The sequence below is a fragment of the Pelophylax lessonae genome (assembly GCF_965119305.1).
Source record: "Pelophylax lessonae genome assembly, chromosome: 5".
NCBI lineage: Eukaryota > Metazoa > Chordata > Amphibia > Anura > Ranidae > Pelophylax > Pelophylax lessonae.
Window position 1 is genome coordinate 252,456,056 of NC_138772.1, and position 12,314 is coordinate 252,468,369.

Genomic DNA, 12,314 nt, shown 5'->3' on the forward strand with positions numbered 1-12,314 from the left:
TTCCAGGGGTACCGTCTTGGCCAGCTATTTGCCTCAGGTTAGTAAAAAAACAAACATTCCGATGTGAGGTTGGAAACACAACTGAACTGAAGCTAAGGATGGGTGGGACCCTTTTAAACAGCTGCAAATTAGTTGTGTTTCCTGTGAGGCGGAGCCACAATCTCTCAAATGTAGGCCGTCCTGGAAGGATGAAAGGAGAAAAGGGGGTTTGCATCGAAGGCGACTATATCGGCCTCAGAATCTGAGGTCTAAGATGAGACAGGTGCGAGCCGAGGGTGTTTCTTAGCAAATGCTGCCGCAAAAACTTTGTCCATTTTTCTGGACATTTCTTGCATCACAGACAATAAAGTCATAGTTACATAGTTACATAGTAGGTGAGGTTGAATAAAGACAATAGTCCATCCAGTTCAACATGTGTAGGTGTGTGTGGCTGTAATCATCTCACATAGCCCTTAATGTCCTGATCCTTGAGATGTAAGTGTAAGAGTCTTTTGAAAGCCACCATACTTCCTGCAGAAACCACCTCTTGTGATAGAGAATTCCACAATCTTGTAGCCCTAACAGTAAAGAACCCCCCTCGTTGCCTGAGGTTAAAAAACACTTCTCCTCTAATCGCATTGTATGTCCTCGAGTCCTCATGCAATCCCTTCGAATTAACAGCTTTTTTTCTAAGCTGAGATCCCCATTAAGATATTTATAAATTGCTATCATGTCCCCCCTCAGCCGTCTCTTCTCCAGGGAGAATAAATCGAGCGATTGCAGACGCTCTTCATAGTTAAGGTCCTCCAATCCCCTAATCAGTTTAGTTGCCCTTCTCTGGACTCTCTCCAGCTCCAACACATCCCTCCTGAGGACTGGCGACCAGAACTGGACAGAATACTCCAGATGCGGTCGGACCAGAGCTTTATAAAGTGGAAGGATTATAGTCTTATCTCTGGAATACATCCCTTTTTTTATGCATGCTAATAATCTGCTGGCTTGGCAGCTGCCGCTTGACATTGCATGCTGTTGCCTAATCTACCATCAACCAAGACTCCCAGATCCTTCTCCATTTTTGATTCCCCCAAGGGTTCCCCTCCTAACATGTATTGTGTTTTTATGTTTTTAGTCCCCAAGTGCAAAACCTTACACTTCTCCACGTTAAACCTCATTTGCCATGTCGTTGCCCACTCTGTTATTTTGTCCAGGTCATTCTGTAGGATATCTGCTTCATGCTGTGCAATTATTGCCCTGGCCAATTTTGTGTCATCTGCAAAAACTGATACCGAACTACTGATCCCATCCTCAATGTTGTTTATGAATAAATTGAACAAGTTTGGTCCCAGGACTGAGCCCTGGGGCACCCCGCTTACTACCTCAGACCAGTCTGAGTATGAGCTGTTTATTACCACCCTTTGGACACGGCCTTTTTGCCAGTTCCGTATCTAAGAGCAAACCCTGCTGTCGATACCTGCAGACCTTATTTTATAAAGTAAGCGCTTGTGGGGAACTGTATCAAACGCCTTAGCGAAATCCAAGTACACCACATCCACTGGTCTGCCCCTATCTAGCTCACAGCTCACCTCCTCGTAGAATGCTAAGAGATTGGTTTGACAAGAACGCCCATTTGTAAACCCGTGCTGATTACCGCTGATGATGTTGTTGTCTTTAGCAAACTCTACGATATAGTCCCTTATCATCCCCTCCAGTAGTTTACATACTACTGATGTCAAACTGACAGGCCTATAATTTCCCGGGATATGCCTCTGGCCCTTTTTGAATATCGGAATCACGTTGGCTTTCTTCCAATCCCTTGGTACATCTCCTGTCCTAATACTGTCGGCAAAGATCAGGAAGAGTGGTCTAGATATAACTTTACTGAGTTCCTTGAGTACTCTCGGATGTACGCCATCCGGTCCTGGTGATTTGTTTGTGTTAAGTTTATCCAGCCTTTCCCTAATTTCACCCTCTGTTAGCCATAGTGGCAAGTCCTGTGTATTACTACTAACCATACAGTCATGGTCAGTGTACCCCTCCTTTTACTGTGTAAAGACTGACGAGAAGTCACATCATGAGCATTAGAAGCGGGCCCCAACGATACATCAGGGGGTCGCAGACAAACTTGGGGAATCCATGTTAGACATATGGCCAAACAGTAGGATTGCACAGTAAGAATGTAAAGAGCAGACAGGGAAACACCTGAACCTGCACTGCAAGGGGTTAAACAGAAGCAATGGCCTAAGAGGGAGCAATCCATGCCCAATCGCAAAAGATTAATGCCCCTGAGGCGAAATTAGGTTCCAAAAGCACCACAGGTTCCAGAAAGTCAGCTGCTACTGGCGTACACTGCGCCTTTAGGAGGCGATCAGGGGATAATCCTAAGCCTAGAAGGCGTGAAACCTCTCTGAAGATTAAAAGGTGAGGGCCAAGGTATTTAAACTCCTCTAGAGAAGAGCCAGAAGCTATTTTGTCTCCGGCTCCAGCAAAATGGCCACTGGCATTACAGTGACAGAGATACCCAGGCAGGCTGCTGAGACCTGTTAAGGCTGCAGGCCACGGCAAAATGCCGGCTTCGCACCGATGAGCACGTGACCTGGGGCCTAGTGAGGCCTACCCTAGTAACAGGCCTGGGGGGGTCATCCCGGCGGATGAAACCCGCCCCCCCCCAAGGTAGCGGTATGAGGCACAACCATGTACCCACCTCCGAGGCCTCCCCCCCACCATCCACTACCCGTATAGCACCTGAAGCGACTTACATAGGGGACCCCCCCCACTAAAGGTGTCGCGGGGGGGTCCGGAGCCCAGGGTAGGGAGAGGTCAGGGTAGGAGGGGAAGGTCTCAGGTGACCCCTCATAGTGGAGGAGGGTGGTAGGAGGCATGGGTACCCGAGGGTCCCACTCACCTATGGAGGAGCCCACGTCCGCCCCAGGCCCGCTACCCAGATGGGGGGACTGTATTTAACCGACCATTCTGCTGAGGGTGAGTGTCCATCCGGACAGACTGCCTCTGCACCGCAGTGACGGTGCTGTCGGCCAAGGGGCACGCTGCGATGCCGGCATGCCAGGTGTGTGCGTCCGGGCGGGGTGTTTCACCCACAGGCCAGTCCCTGTTCGTGGGACTATAGTCGCTATGGAGACCCAGCGCGGAGCTACGGTCTGCAAGCGCTCGCTGGCACAAACTGGGAGACCGTAAGGCTCTCATATAGCCAGTCCAAAACCCAGCCAGCATTCCACAGGAACTGAAGTCAGCAGCAACAAAAAATAAAATAAAAAAGGTTACCTTTAAGACGTTTAAAACAGAGCTAGGATAAAAAGGTCCCAGCAGGGAGCTGTTTGGCCACTCCTAAGACCAGGCAGCTAAAACTGAAGATGCAACGGGGAGGCCAGGGGTGATACCCCAGGGACCACGCTCCCCTGGGCGTGTTAAAGCCTTTTGCTCTACCTGGTCACTCCTAGTGGGAGGGGGTTATTACCCATCCGTCTATGGACGAAAGAGAAATATGTTTTTTCCATCTTCTCTGTGGGCAGCCGAGCTGACCACTTACAGCGGTCCCGGGCTCCCCAATGTAATGAGAGAGCCTGGGAACAGTGGCAGGTGTCTAGGTGTCTCCTGGAGGGGGGCCTTTAATAAGCCCTGTAAAAATGATCAAGCAGCTGTGAAGCCGATCAGATCGCGTTTACATTAAAGCCGATTGCCAGCTGTAAAAACAACACTAGGTGCATGGCTGCATCTGCCATGATCCTGCTATAACCGCTGGCCTTCCTGGACATATACTGAATATACAAGCAATGGACAGCAAGCGATTAAACTACCTCTTCAAATTATTAGTAGAACAAATGGAAAATATGTACTGGTCTATGCCAGAACTATAGATAGTAAATTACAATATATGGTCCACTTCAGTCAAATACTGCATATATACTACAAACTAATAACCAAACCTGAACTTGCAACAAGCACATCTGTTGCAAAAAGGAAAAAAAGGATACATGACTCAGAATTAAAGTGACTGCTAGCAGCACATACCCAACTATGGTAGTTATAAGTCCTTCAAAATGAGAAGCTTGTACCTGCAAAAAATAAAAATGTATTAGGGCACTCTATAATTATATATATATATATATATATATATATATATATATATATATATATATATATATATATATATATATATATATATATATATATACATACATATATATATATACACACATACATACACACACACATAATATCTCTTCTCTTTCTATATATACACGCAGTGTATATATCTATCTATATACGCATACATACATATATATATACCCATATATAATAGAATTTTTGTAAGAACTTACCGTAAAATTATTTTCTGAGTCCTCTGACAGACGCAGCTACTTCAAAGTTTCCTCCCAAATGGGTAATGCGCCCTCTACAGGAGTAGGATAGGCAGTGAAACTTCAGATGAAAACTTTTCACTAGACACACCTTTACGGGCTGTCCCTTCAGACATTACCCCAGACACATAGTGCTTACTAATCAGTTTTGTAGCAAGCAGTGAAGGAAAACACAACCAACCCCAAAATAGAGGGGCGGGGGCTGCGTCTGCCAGAGGACTCAGAAAAAATAATTTTACGGTAAGTTCTTACAAAAACTATATTTTCTCTTACGTCCTCTGACAGACGCAGCCACTTCATAGTTTCTTCACAAATGGGACGTGTAGGCATGAGGGGTGGGAAGAAACACAAACAACAAAAAACAACGGCAATGATTCATCCAGGCCATTAAAAAACGTAAAAAACAGGCAACAGGAGCTCAACGAACAGGGGCTAACCCCAAAACAAAAATTCACCCCACGAAGAGAAAACCAAGTCTCTTCAGCAAACCGCAGCCTGCAAAACTTTGCGGCCAAAGGAAGCATCCGAGGATGCCTGCAAATCAATCTTGTAGAATTTTGTAAATGTGTGTATGGACGACCAGGTCGCTGTTTTACACACCTGAGCCACAGAAGCCTGATGGCGGAAAGCCCAAGATGCACTCATAGCTCTAGTAGAATGTGCTCTCACAGGGAAAGGAGGAACCTGACCCTTAAGTGAACAGGCCTGGACAATAGTCTGACTGATCCATTTGGAAATGGTTGCAGCGGACACAGCCGAACCATTGAGTGGTCCATCCAGAAGGACAAACAGGGAATCAGACTTCCGAAAAGATTCCGTGGCTGACAGGTAAACCCTGATCCCCCGGACCACATCCAGCAAATGCAAAGCAAATTCTTTGGGATGCTTGGGTTTTGCATAAAGCGAAGGCAAAACGATATCCTCATTGAGGTGGAAAGCAGACACCACCTTAGGGAGAAAGGATTGGTTAGGTCGCAGAACAACCTTATCCCTATGAACGACCAGATAAGGCGAACGGCAGGACAGAGCCACCAATTCAGAAACTCTGCGAGAAGAGGTGATAGCCCCCAGAAAAGCAACCTTCTGGGACAACACAGGAAGAGAGACTTTTCATCCCACGGAGGCAAGGAGGATCTCCTTGGAGGAGCCAGATGACGCACCCCTTGACTAAAGGTGCGAATCAGGGAATTAGTCGCCAAGGGACGCTGGAAGTAAACAGCCAAGGCCGACAACTGATCCTTAATTGTGCCAAACGTTGGTCCAAACCCTTGTGCAAGAAGGCCAAGACCCTCGCCATCAAAAAGGAACGATGATGCGACCCCTGCGACTCACACCAGGCAATGTATGTCTTCCAGGTACGATGATAAATCTTCCTGGAAGTAGCCTTCTGAGCTCTCAGCAAGGTAAGAATCACCGCATCGGAGAGACCTCTGTCTCTCAAAATCTGGCCTTCAACAACCAAGCTGTTAAAGCCAGAGATTGTAAAGCAGGATGGAAAAATCAGCCCTTGAGACAGCAGATTTACCCGCAGAGGCAGCCGCCACGGAGGTTTGACGACCATCTTTACGAGGTCTGCGTACCAAGACTGGCGAGGCCAGTCTGGGGCCACCAGAATCGCCTGCACCTGTTCCTATGCCAACCTGCGGAGGAACTTGGACAACAGTTGATTTGGGGGAAGGCATAAATCAGCCAATACCAGTGCCAATGCGCCACCAACACTTCGGAGGCGTCTGCCAGAGGATCCCGAGCTCTGGCCACAAACCTTTCCACCTTTCTGTTCAGACGAGATGCGAACAGATCCACCTCCGGTGTCCCCCACTGGGCACACAGGAGGTGAATCACCAGCGCATGCAGTGACTATTCCCCCTGATCCAAGGACTGACGACTCAGATAGTCCGTCTGCCAGTTCTCCACTCCAGGAATGTGAACAGTGGAAAGAGCTGGAACGTGTGCCTCGGCCAAGGTCAGAATCTTGGCCACTTCCTTTGCCACCCGGGCACTCCTCACCCCTTGATGATTGATGTAAGCCACAGCCGTGGCATTGTCGGTCTGAACATGAACCAGGTGACCGGGCAACCGAGGTGTCCAATGGAGCAGGCAGAGTTTGATCGCCCTGAGCTCCAGAACATTTATCGGTAAGAAGATTCCTCCCTCGACCACGTTCCCTGGGCACAAAGAGTGCCGGGTACTCCACCCCGGGCTGTCATGCCGGCATCTGTGGTGATCATCGTCCACAAGAGCGGCAGAAAAGACATGCCCTGGCTCAGAGCGGGCGACAGAAGCCACCACGAAAGCTCAGACCGCGTGTAACGGCTCAAGCAAACCATCCTGTCGAAGGACTGAGGGTCCTTGTTCCATTTGGCAAGGATTTCCGCTTGCAGAGTCCTCATGTGAAACTGGGCAAACGAGATTGCCTCGAAGGCGGACACCATCAGCCCCAGGGACCTCATGCAGGTCCGCAGGAAGGAGAGATCGTTGTCCCTGAGGGTCCTGATCTCGCCCTGCAAGGTCAGAAGTTTGTCCTCTGGAAGTAAAATCTTCGCTTGGGTGGAGTCCAAGGCCATGCCCAGATAAGCCAGACATACTGACGGGGTCAGTGCCGAATTCTGGACGTTGATGGTCCACCCAAACTCCCTGAGCATCTGAACCGCAACTGTCAGATCGTCTGCCAGAGTTGCACATGAACCTGCCCTAAGTAGGAGGTCGTCCAGATAAGTGAGGACCGCAATCCCCCACTTGCGCAGCAGAGCCAGTACCGGTGCCAAAACCTTGGTAAAGACCCTCGGAGCAGAAGCTAGACCAAAGGGTAATGCCACAAATTGAAAGTGCTATTCCGCTACTGCAAAGCAGAGATACCGCTGATGACCTTAGTAGGGATGTGCAGATACGCATCTTTTAAATCAATGGAGGCCAGAAAATCTCCTTGGTTTAAAGATGCCACCACCGACCGGGTGGATTCCATCCGAAACTTCTGCACCTGTCCAAAGTGATTCAGGGATTTGAGGTCCAGGATTGGACGCACCTTGCCCTCCTTTCTGGGCACCCTGAACAGGTTGGAATAGAAACCTCAAAACCTGTCCGACTGAGGAACCGGGACAATAAGGCCCTGTGCAAGAAGATCTTGCACTGCCCCCTTGAGATCCGTTAAACGATCCGGAGACAGACGGAGATTTAATAGAAAGAACCTGTCTGCTGGGCGAGAGCGAAATTCGATCGTGTACCCTGTACGAATAAGTTTGTGAACCCATTTGTCTTGAATCAAAGACGTCCAGGGTTCCTGAAAGTAACGCAGACGTCCCCCCACCCCTAAACCGGGTGAGGGCATCCATTCATGCGGAGGAAGACTTGGCCACAGCACCGGACTGACCGGCCTTGGGCTTACCTGACCAAGCCTTCTTGTTGCCGCCAAAGGCCCTTAAAGGTTTACCTTTCTCCTGTGCCCCTGGGGCACGAAAAAGTCCCAGATGAGCCTTGGAGGGGCTCTGCTTACCGTGGGGTGCCTTACCCTTCGTGGACTGGGGAAGAAGAGTACTCTTACCCCCAGTGAGACCCTTGATCATCTCATCCAAGGAGTCACCAAAAAGGCGTTCCCCCAAAAAGGGGAGATCAGATATGGTCTTCTTAGACGCTTGGTCCGCCGATCAGCTCTTCAGCCACACCATGCTGCAAAAAGCAATCCCCCCCCCCCCCACAGACAATCTTGTGACCAGGGAAGCCTTGTCCAGAGCCACATCACACAGATACACCATGGCCTGGGTCATGTGATCCGTGAGCTCAAAGAGTCGGGGGAACCGACTCAGTCAGGTCGCTCTTAAGCACCTTAATCCATTCTGTGACCGTCTGAGAAACCAGCACGAAGGCGAACACAGGCTTAAGAAGGGAGCCCGCCACCAAGTGCAGGTGGCGGGAAAGTGATTCCATGTGCATGTCCACCGGGTCCTTAAACACCAGGGAGTTCTCCACGGGCACCACCATGGATTTATTCAACCGCAATACAGTGTGGTCCACCTTGGAAATCGAGTCTGCAAAGGGATAACGGCGCTGGAAACGCTTGAGCAATGCCAGCACCTGCTTAATGTGCTGCCATTGCTCATTCACGATCTCGTGAAACTCCTCGGGGCACGGGAAAACCTGGCCCGACTTGTGGGCTTTATGGGAAAATCATCAATTTGCAAGTTTCCCTGACTGAGCGAACCAGTGCGTCAACCAGAGCTCGTTCCCGCGCTGCAGCGGGAGAGGACTCACCCTCCTCGCTATCTGAGTGTGAGGACAGGGATCCTTCAGTGAGTGGAGTGTCCGTGGCAACCACATTAGGCTCTGAAACAGAAGACAGAGGGCATCTGCTTTGCTTGAACAGCAACTTGTGACATGACAAGATCTACTTTGAATGCCAAAGTTTCTATGGCTGCAGACAGAGAGGCCAGGGAATGTGATCCGGAGGACCTGGATGTATAGACAAGATCAGTGGGGAAATTGTCACTCTGGGACTCCATATTGGCAATGTTACAAAAAAAAGGTACAATGACCCTTTAAATCCTTGATTGCGGTTTGCACCGCTAAACCGTGCTATTGCTGGAGTCCCCCTTTAGCTAGCAGAGAAACTGATAGAAGCCAAATGTGTCTGGATAGCGCCCAAAAAGGACTAAAGAGCCACTGCTCTCCACGCTGTCTGCAGAAAGTGAAACTGACTGGGAGGAAGTAATCAAAACATCACTAGAGGCCGAAGTCCCTCTGAGCCACAAAAACATGGTGCCATAATAAAGTATAGGGAAAGCACAGGGAAAATGGTGCCGCCCATACAGCACAACATGCCAACATCCAATATGGTGCCCAAAAACTGCGCCAAACACCTAGCCAGGCCAGAAAATGGCTGCTGCCCTTACACTGAAGCCACCTGGCTGCCCGCACCTAAAATGGCGGTCGAAAACGGTGCCAGCGATCAGGTGCCCAGGGAACAAGGCCACCTCGGGAAACCACCACAGGGAACCCCCCAGGACAAGGTACTAGTCATACACGCCCCCCCCCCCCCCCGGGAGGGCAGGACCTTTCCTGACAGGCAAGGGGGACCTCACAGAGACCGCAGCTCTGACATCCGAAGGAGTGGGCCCACATCACCCCCACAGATGACTGGGGGCATAGCGTCACTCACCATACCATGGACCGTGGGGCTCCGCTCTGATACAGCTCGCCTCCCACCCTGAGTGGAGGTGCTGTCAGCCAAGAGGGGTACGCTGCAACTCAGGGCGTTCCAGGTTCATGCGTCCTGGTGAAAGTGCTCTCCGCAGGCTCATCCCCATCCGTCGGTGCACCGTTGTGGCGAGGCCTGAGCAAAACCACAACCTGCACACGCTCGCTGACCAGGCTGAGAGACCACAAGGATCTAGATTATCCAGTGCGAAACCCCAGCCCGGCTGTCGCTTGTAGTTCACCAGGAGGATACCCCTGACACTAGCTAGCGATAATGAGTATAGAAAAAGTAAAAGAAACATTTCTCAAAGAAAATAAAAACTGAGACCAGAGTCCCAGCAGGGAACTTAGGTCTTACTCCTAAGCTAGGCAGCAAGAAACTGATTAGTAAGCGCAATGTGTCTGGGGTAATGTCTGAAGGGACAGCCCCTAAAGGTGTCTCTAGTGAAAAGTTTTCCTATGAAGTTTCACTGCCTAGCCGACTCCTGTAGAAGTTGCATTACCCATTTGTGAGGAAACTATGAAGTGGCTGCATCTGTCAGAGGAGGTAAGAGAAATATATATTATATACACACACACACACACACACTGATCAGCCATAATGCTATGACCACCCATTATAACTTATTGAGACCTGGCGTCTACTAGACCTCTGAAGGCATGCTGTGGTAAGGTAAGCCAATAGTAGCAGATCCTTCTAATTTTGAGGTGGGGCCTCTATAAATTGAACTGTTTTTTCCAATGAATCCCACAAATGCTCAATTGGACTGAGATCTGGAGGCCAAGTCAAAACCTCAAAGCTTGTTTTAATCCTCAAACCATTTATGAATTCATCCAATCAGGTCATCCCACCAACCTGTGCATCAATGAGCCTTGGCCACCCATCATCCTGTCACCGGATTTCATTCCCTTGACTTACTTTTGGTAGGTCCTGGTCCCTGCAGCCTGGGAACATCCCACAAAAGTTGCAGTTTTGGAGATGCGCTGACCCAGTAGTTTACCCATTATAATTTGACCATTGTCAAAGTTGGTCAAAACCATACGCGTGACCATTTTTTATGCATTTAACACTTCAGGGACACCACATTCACTTGCTGCCTAAATTATCCCACCATTTCCAGATGCCATTGTAATGAGATAACCAATGTCATTCACTTTAAATGTTTAGGCATCCTCATGTTTATTTCTTGCATTTGAATTAGTATGACACAAAAAATTGGAGGGGGGGGGGGGTGGTCATGACCGGCCACGGACCTGTATGGAAGCAACGTGAGAGAGCTCCTCTGTCGGGACTCTGCGAGCGGCGATCACAGAAACAGGGGTGACCCAGCCAGCAATTTATCCTCTCCACAATCTCCCGGAGCACCCGCCCGTCATGTCCAAAAGACGAAACGCCCACTCCAGCCCGCAGAAACGTACTGATTTCTACCCATGGGCTGGAGCAGGGCTACAACAAAATGGTGTCAGCAGCCGTTCTCTTCATGAAGCACAGGGAGACACAGCATCTCCAGGATGGGCACAAGCTTCAGCCACATCGGTCCCAGAAAACATGCCTGCAATCCAAGAAGCCACTGGTGAGTCCTCCCCCCCCCCCCTGACTCCCCCACAACAAGCAGCCCTACTAAAATTAAAAAATACAGGAATGAGGGACTGGGATCTAATGGTCAAACCCCTAATAGGCCGCATAAGACCCCTTGAGGACTACCCCTCCTCCACTCAACCTGCCTCTCCTGCTGACCCAAAAGAGATGCTCCTCTCTCAAAGAATCACTCCACATTGGTATGACTAACATGCTGCATAATGAGACATCTGCAGTCCATGATCTTACTATCAGACTGACACATGCTGTAGATAAAATAGGGGACATTTGCCATGCGCATAATGATGTTACTGATGCGTACAAAGACCACGAAGAAGAAATTAAACGTCTATCGGCTAAAGTAGTGGACCTTGAAGATCGCTCATGCCGCAACATCATCAAGTTCTGCAGTATACCCGAAACGATCACACAAAACCGCTGTTACATGACTACCTGCACCAACTACTCTCAGAACTTCTGCCAGCAGCATCCAACATGGAATTGCGCATAGACAGAGCACATGGAATTCCCAAACCTTTATATCTAGCCGAAACTAGATCACAACTTTTAGGATTGAATATCTCACCGCTATTACAACTTATAAAAGCTAATACACCTTACGTATGGGCATCCTCGCACATTAAATACTTAGGGATAAATATCCCCTCCTCACATGATAAAATATTTGCAGTGAACTACCAATTCTTCTTGGCTAATCTCCCCCAGGAACTTTCTAAACTGATGGTTACCGAGCTCTCTGACCTAGGCTATCTGACCTATCATAAGGCTTACCTATATAGGTACTGTAAATATCTCCTAAACTTGCACCGTTGAGGAGATATTGCACGGCCTACCTGTGATTACATTGCACGGCCTACCTGTGACGTGAGCGCCGGCTCCCGCCAATCAGATGGCAGGATGACGCGAACCAGGAAGCAGGACGGCCGAACATGTCGGCTGTGTCACCGGTGAGCAGGCGGCACTGCGGAGGCTTCATTCTGAGGTATTTCATAATGAGCTAGTATGTGATGCATACTAGCTCATTATGCCTTTGTCTTTCAGGTTTTTTTTTTTCTTTGGAGGTTTACAACCTCTTAACAATGACCTCAAATGATATGCCAAGATTATAGCAAATTGTCTAATTGATGTATTACCCATGTTAAGGCACCCTGACCAATAGGGTTTTACCAACG

At 49.0% G+C, this 12,314-nt stretch overlaps 1 protein-coding gene across 3 annotated transcripts in view; it reads right to left on the bottom strand.

Annotated features, from left to right (window-relative positions):
* The window catches only part of MARCHF6 (membrane associated ring-CH-type finger 6), a 1,229,180-nt gene that overhangs the window by 618,246 nt on the left and 598,620 nt on the right, over positions 1-12,314 (bottom strand). For 2 of the 3 annotated variants that reach the window (XM_082259540.1, XM_082259539.1), the window contains exon 12: positions 3,969-4,049. The exons of the other annotated variant lie outside the window; for it this stretch is intronic. In XM_082259540.1, coding sequence (XP_082115666.1) covers positions 3,969-4,049 — 81 coding nt within the window. The remainder of the gene's footprint in view (positions 1-3,968; positions 4,050-12,314) is intronic. 3 annotated transcript variants of the gene reach the window in all.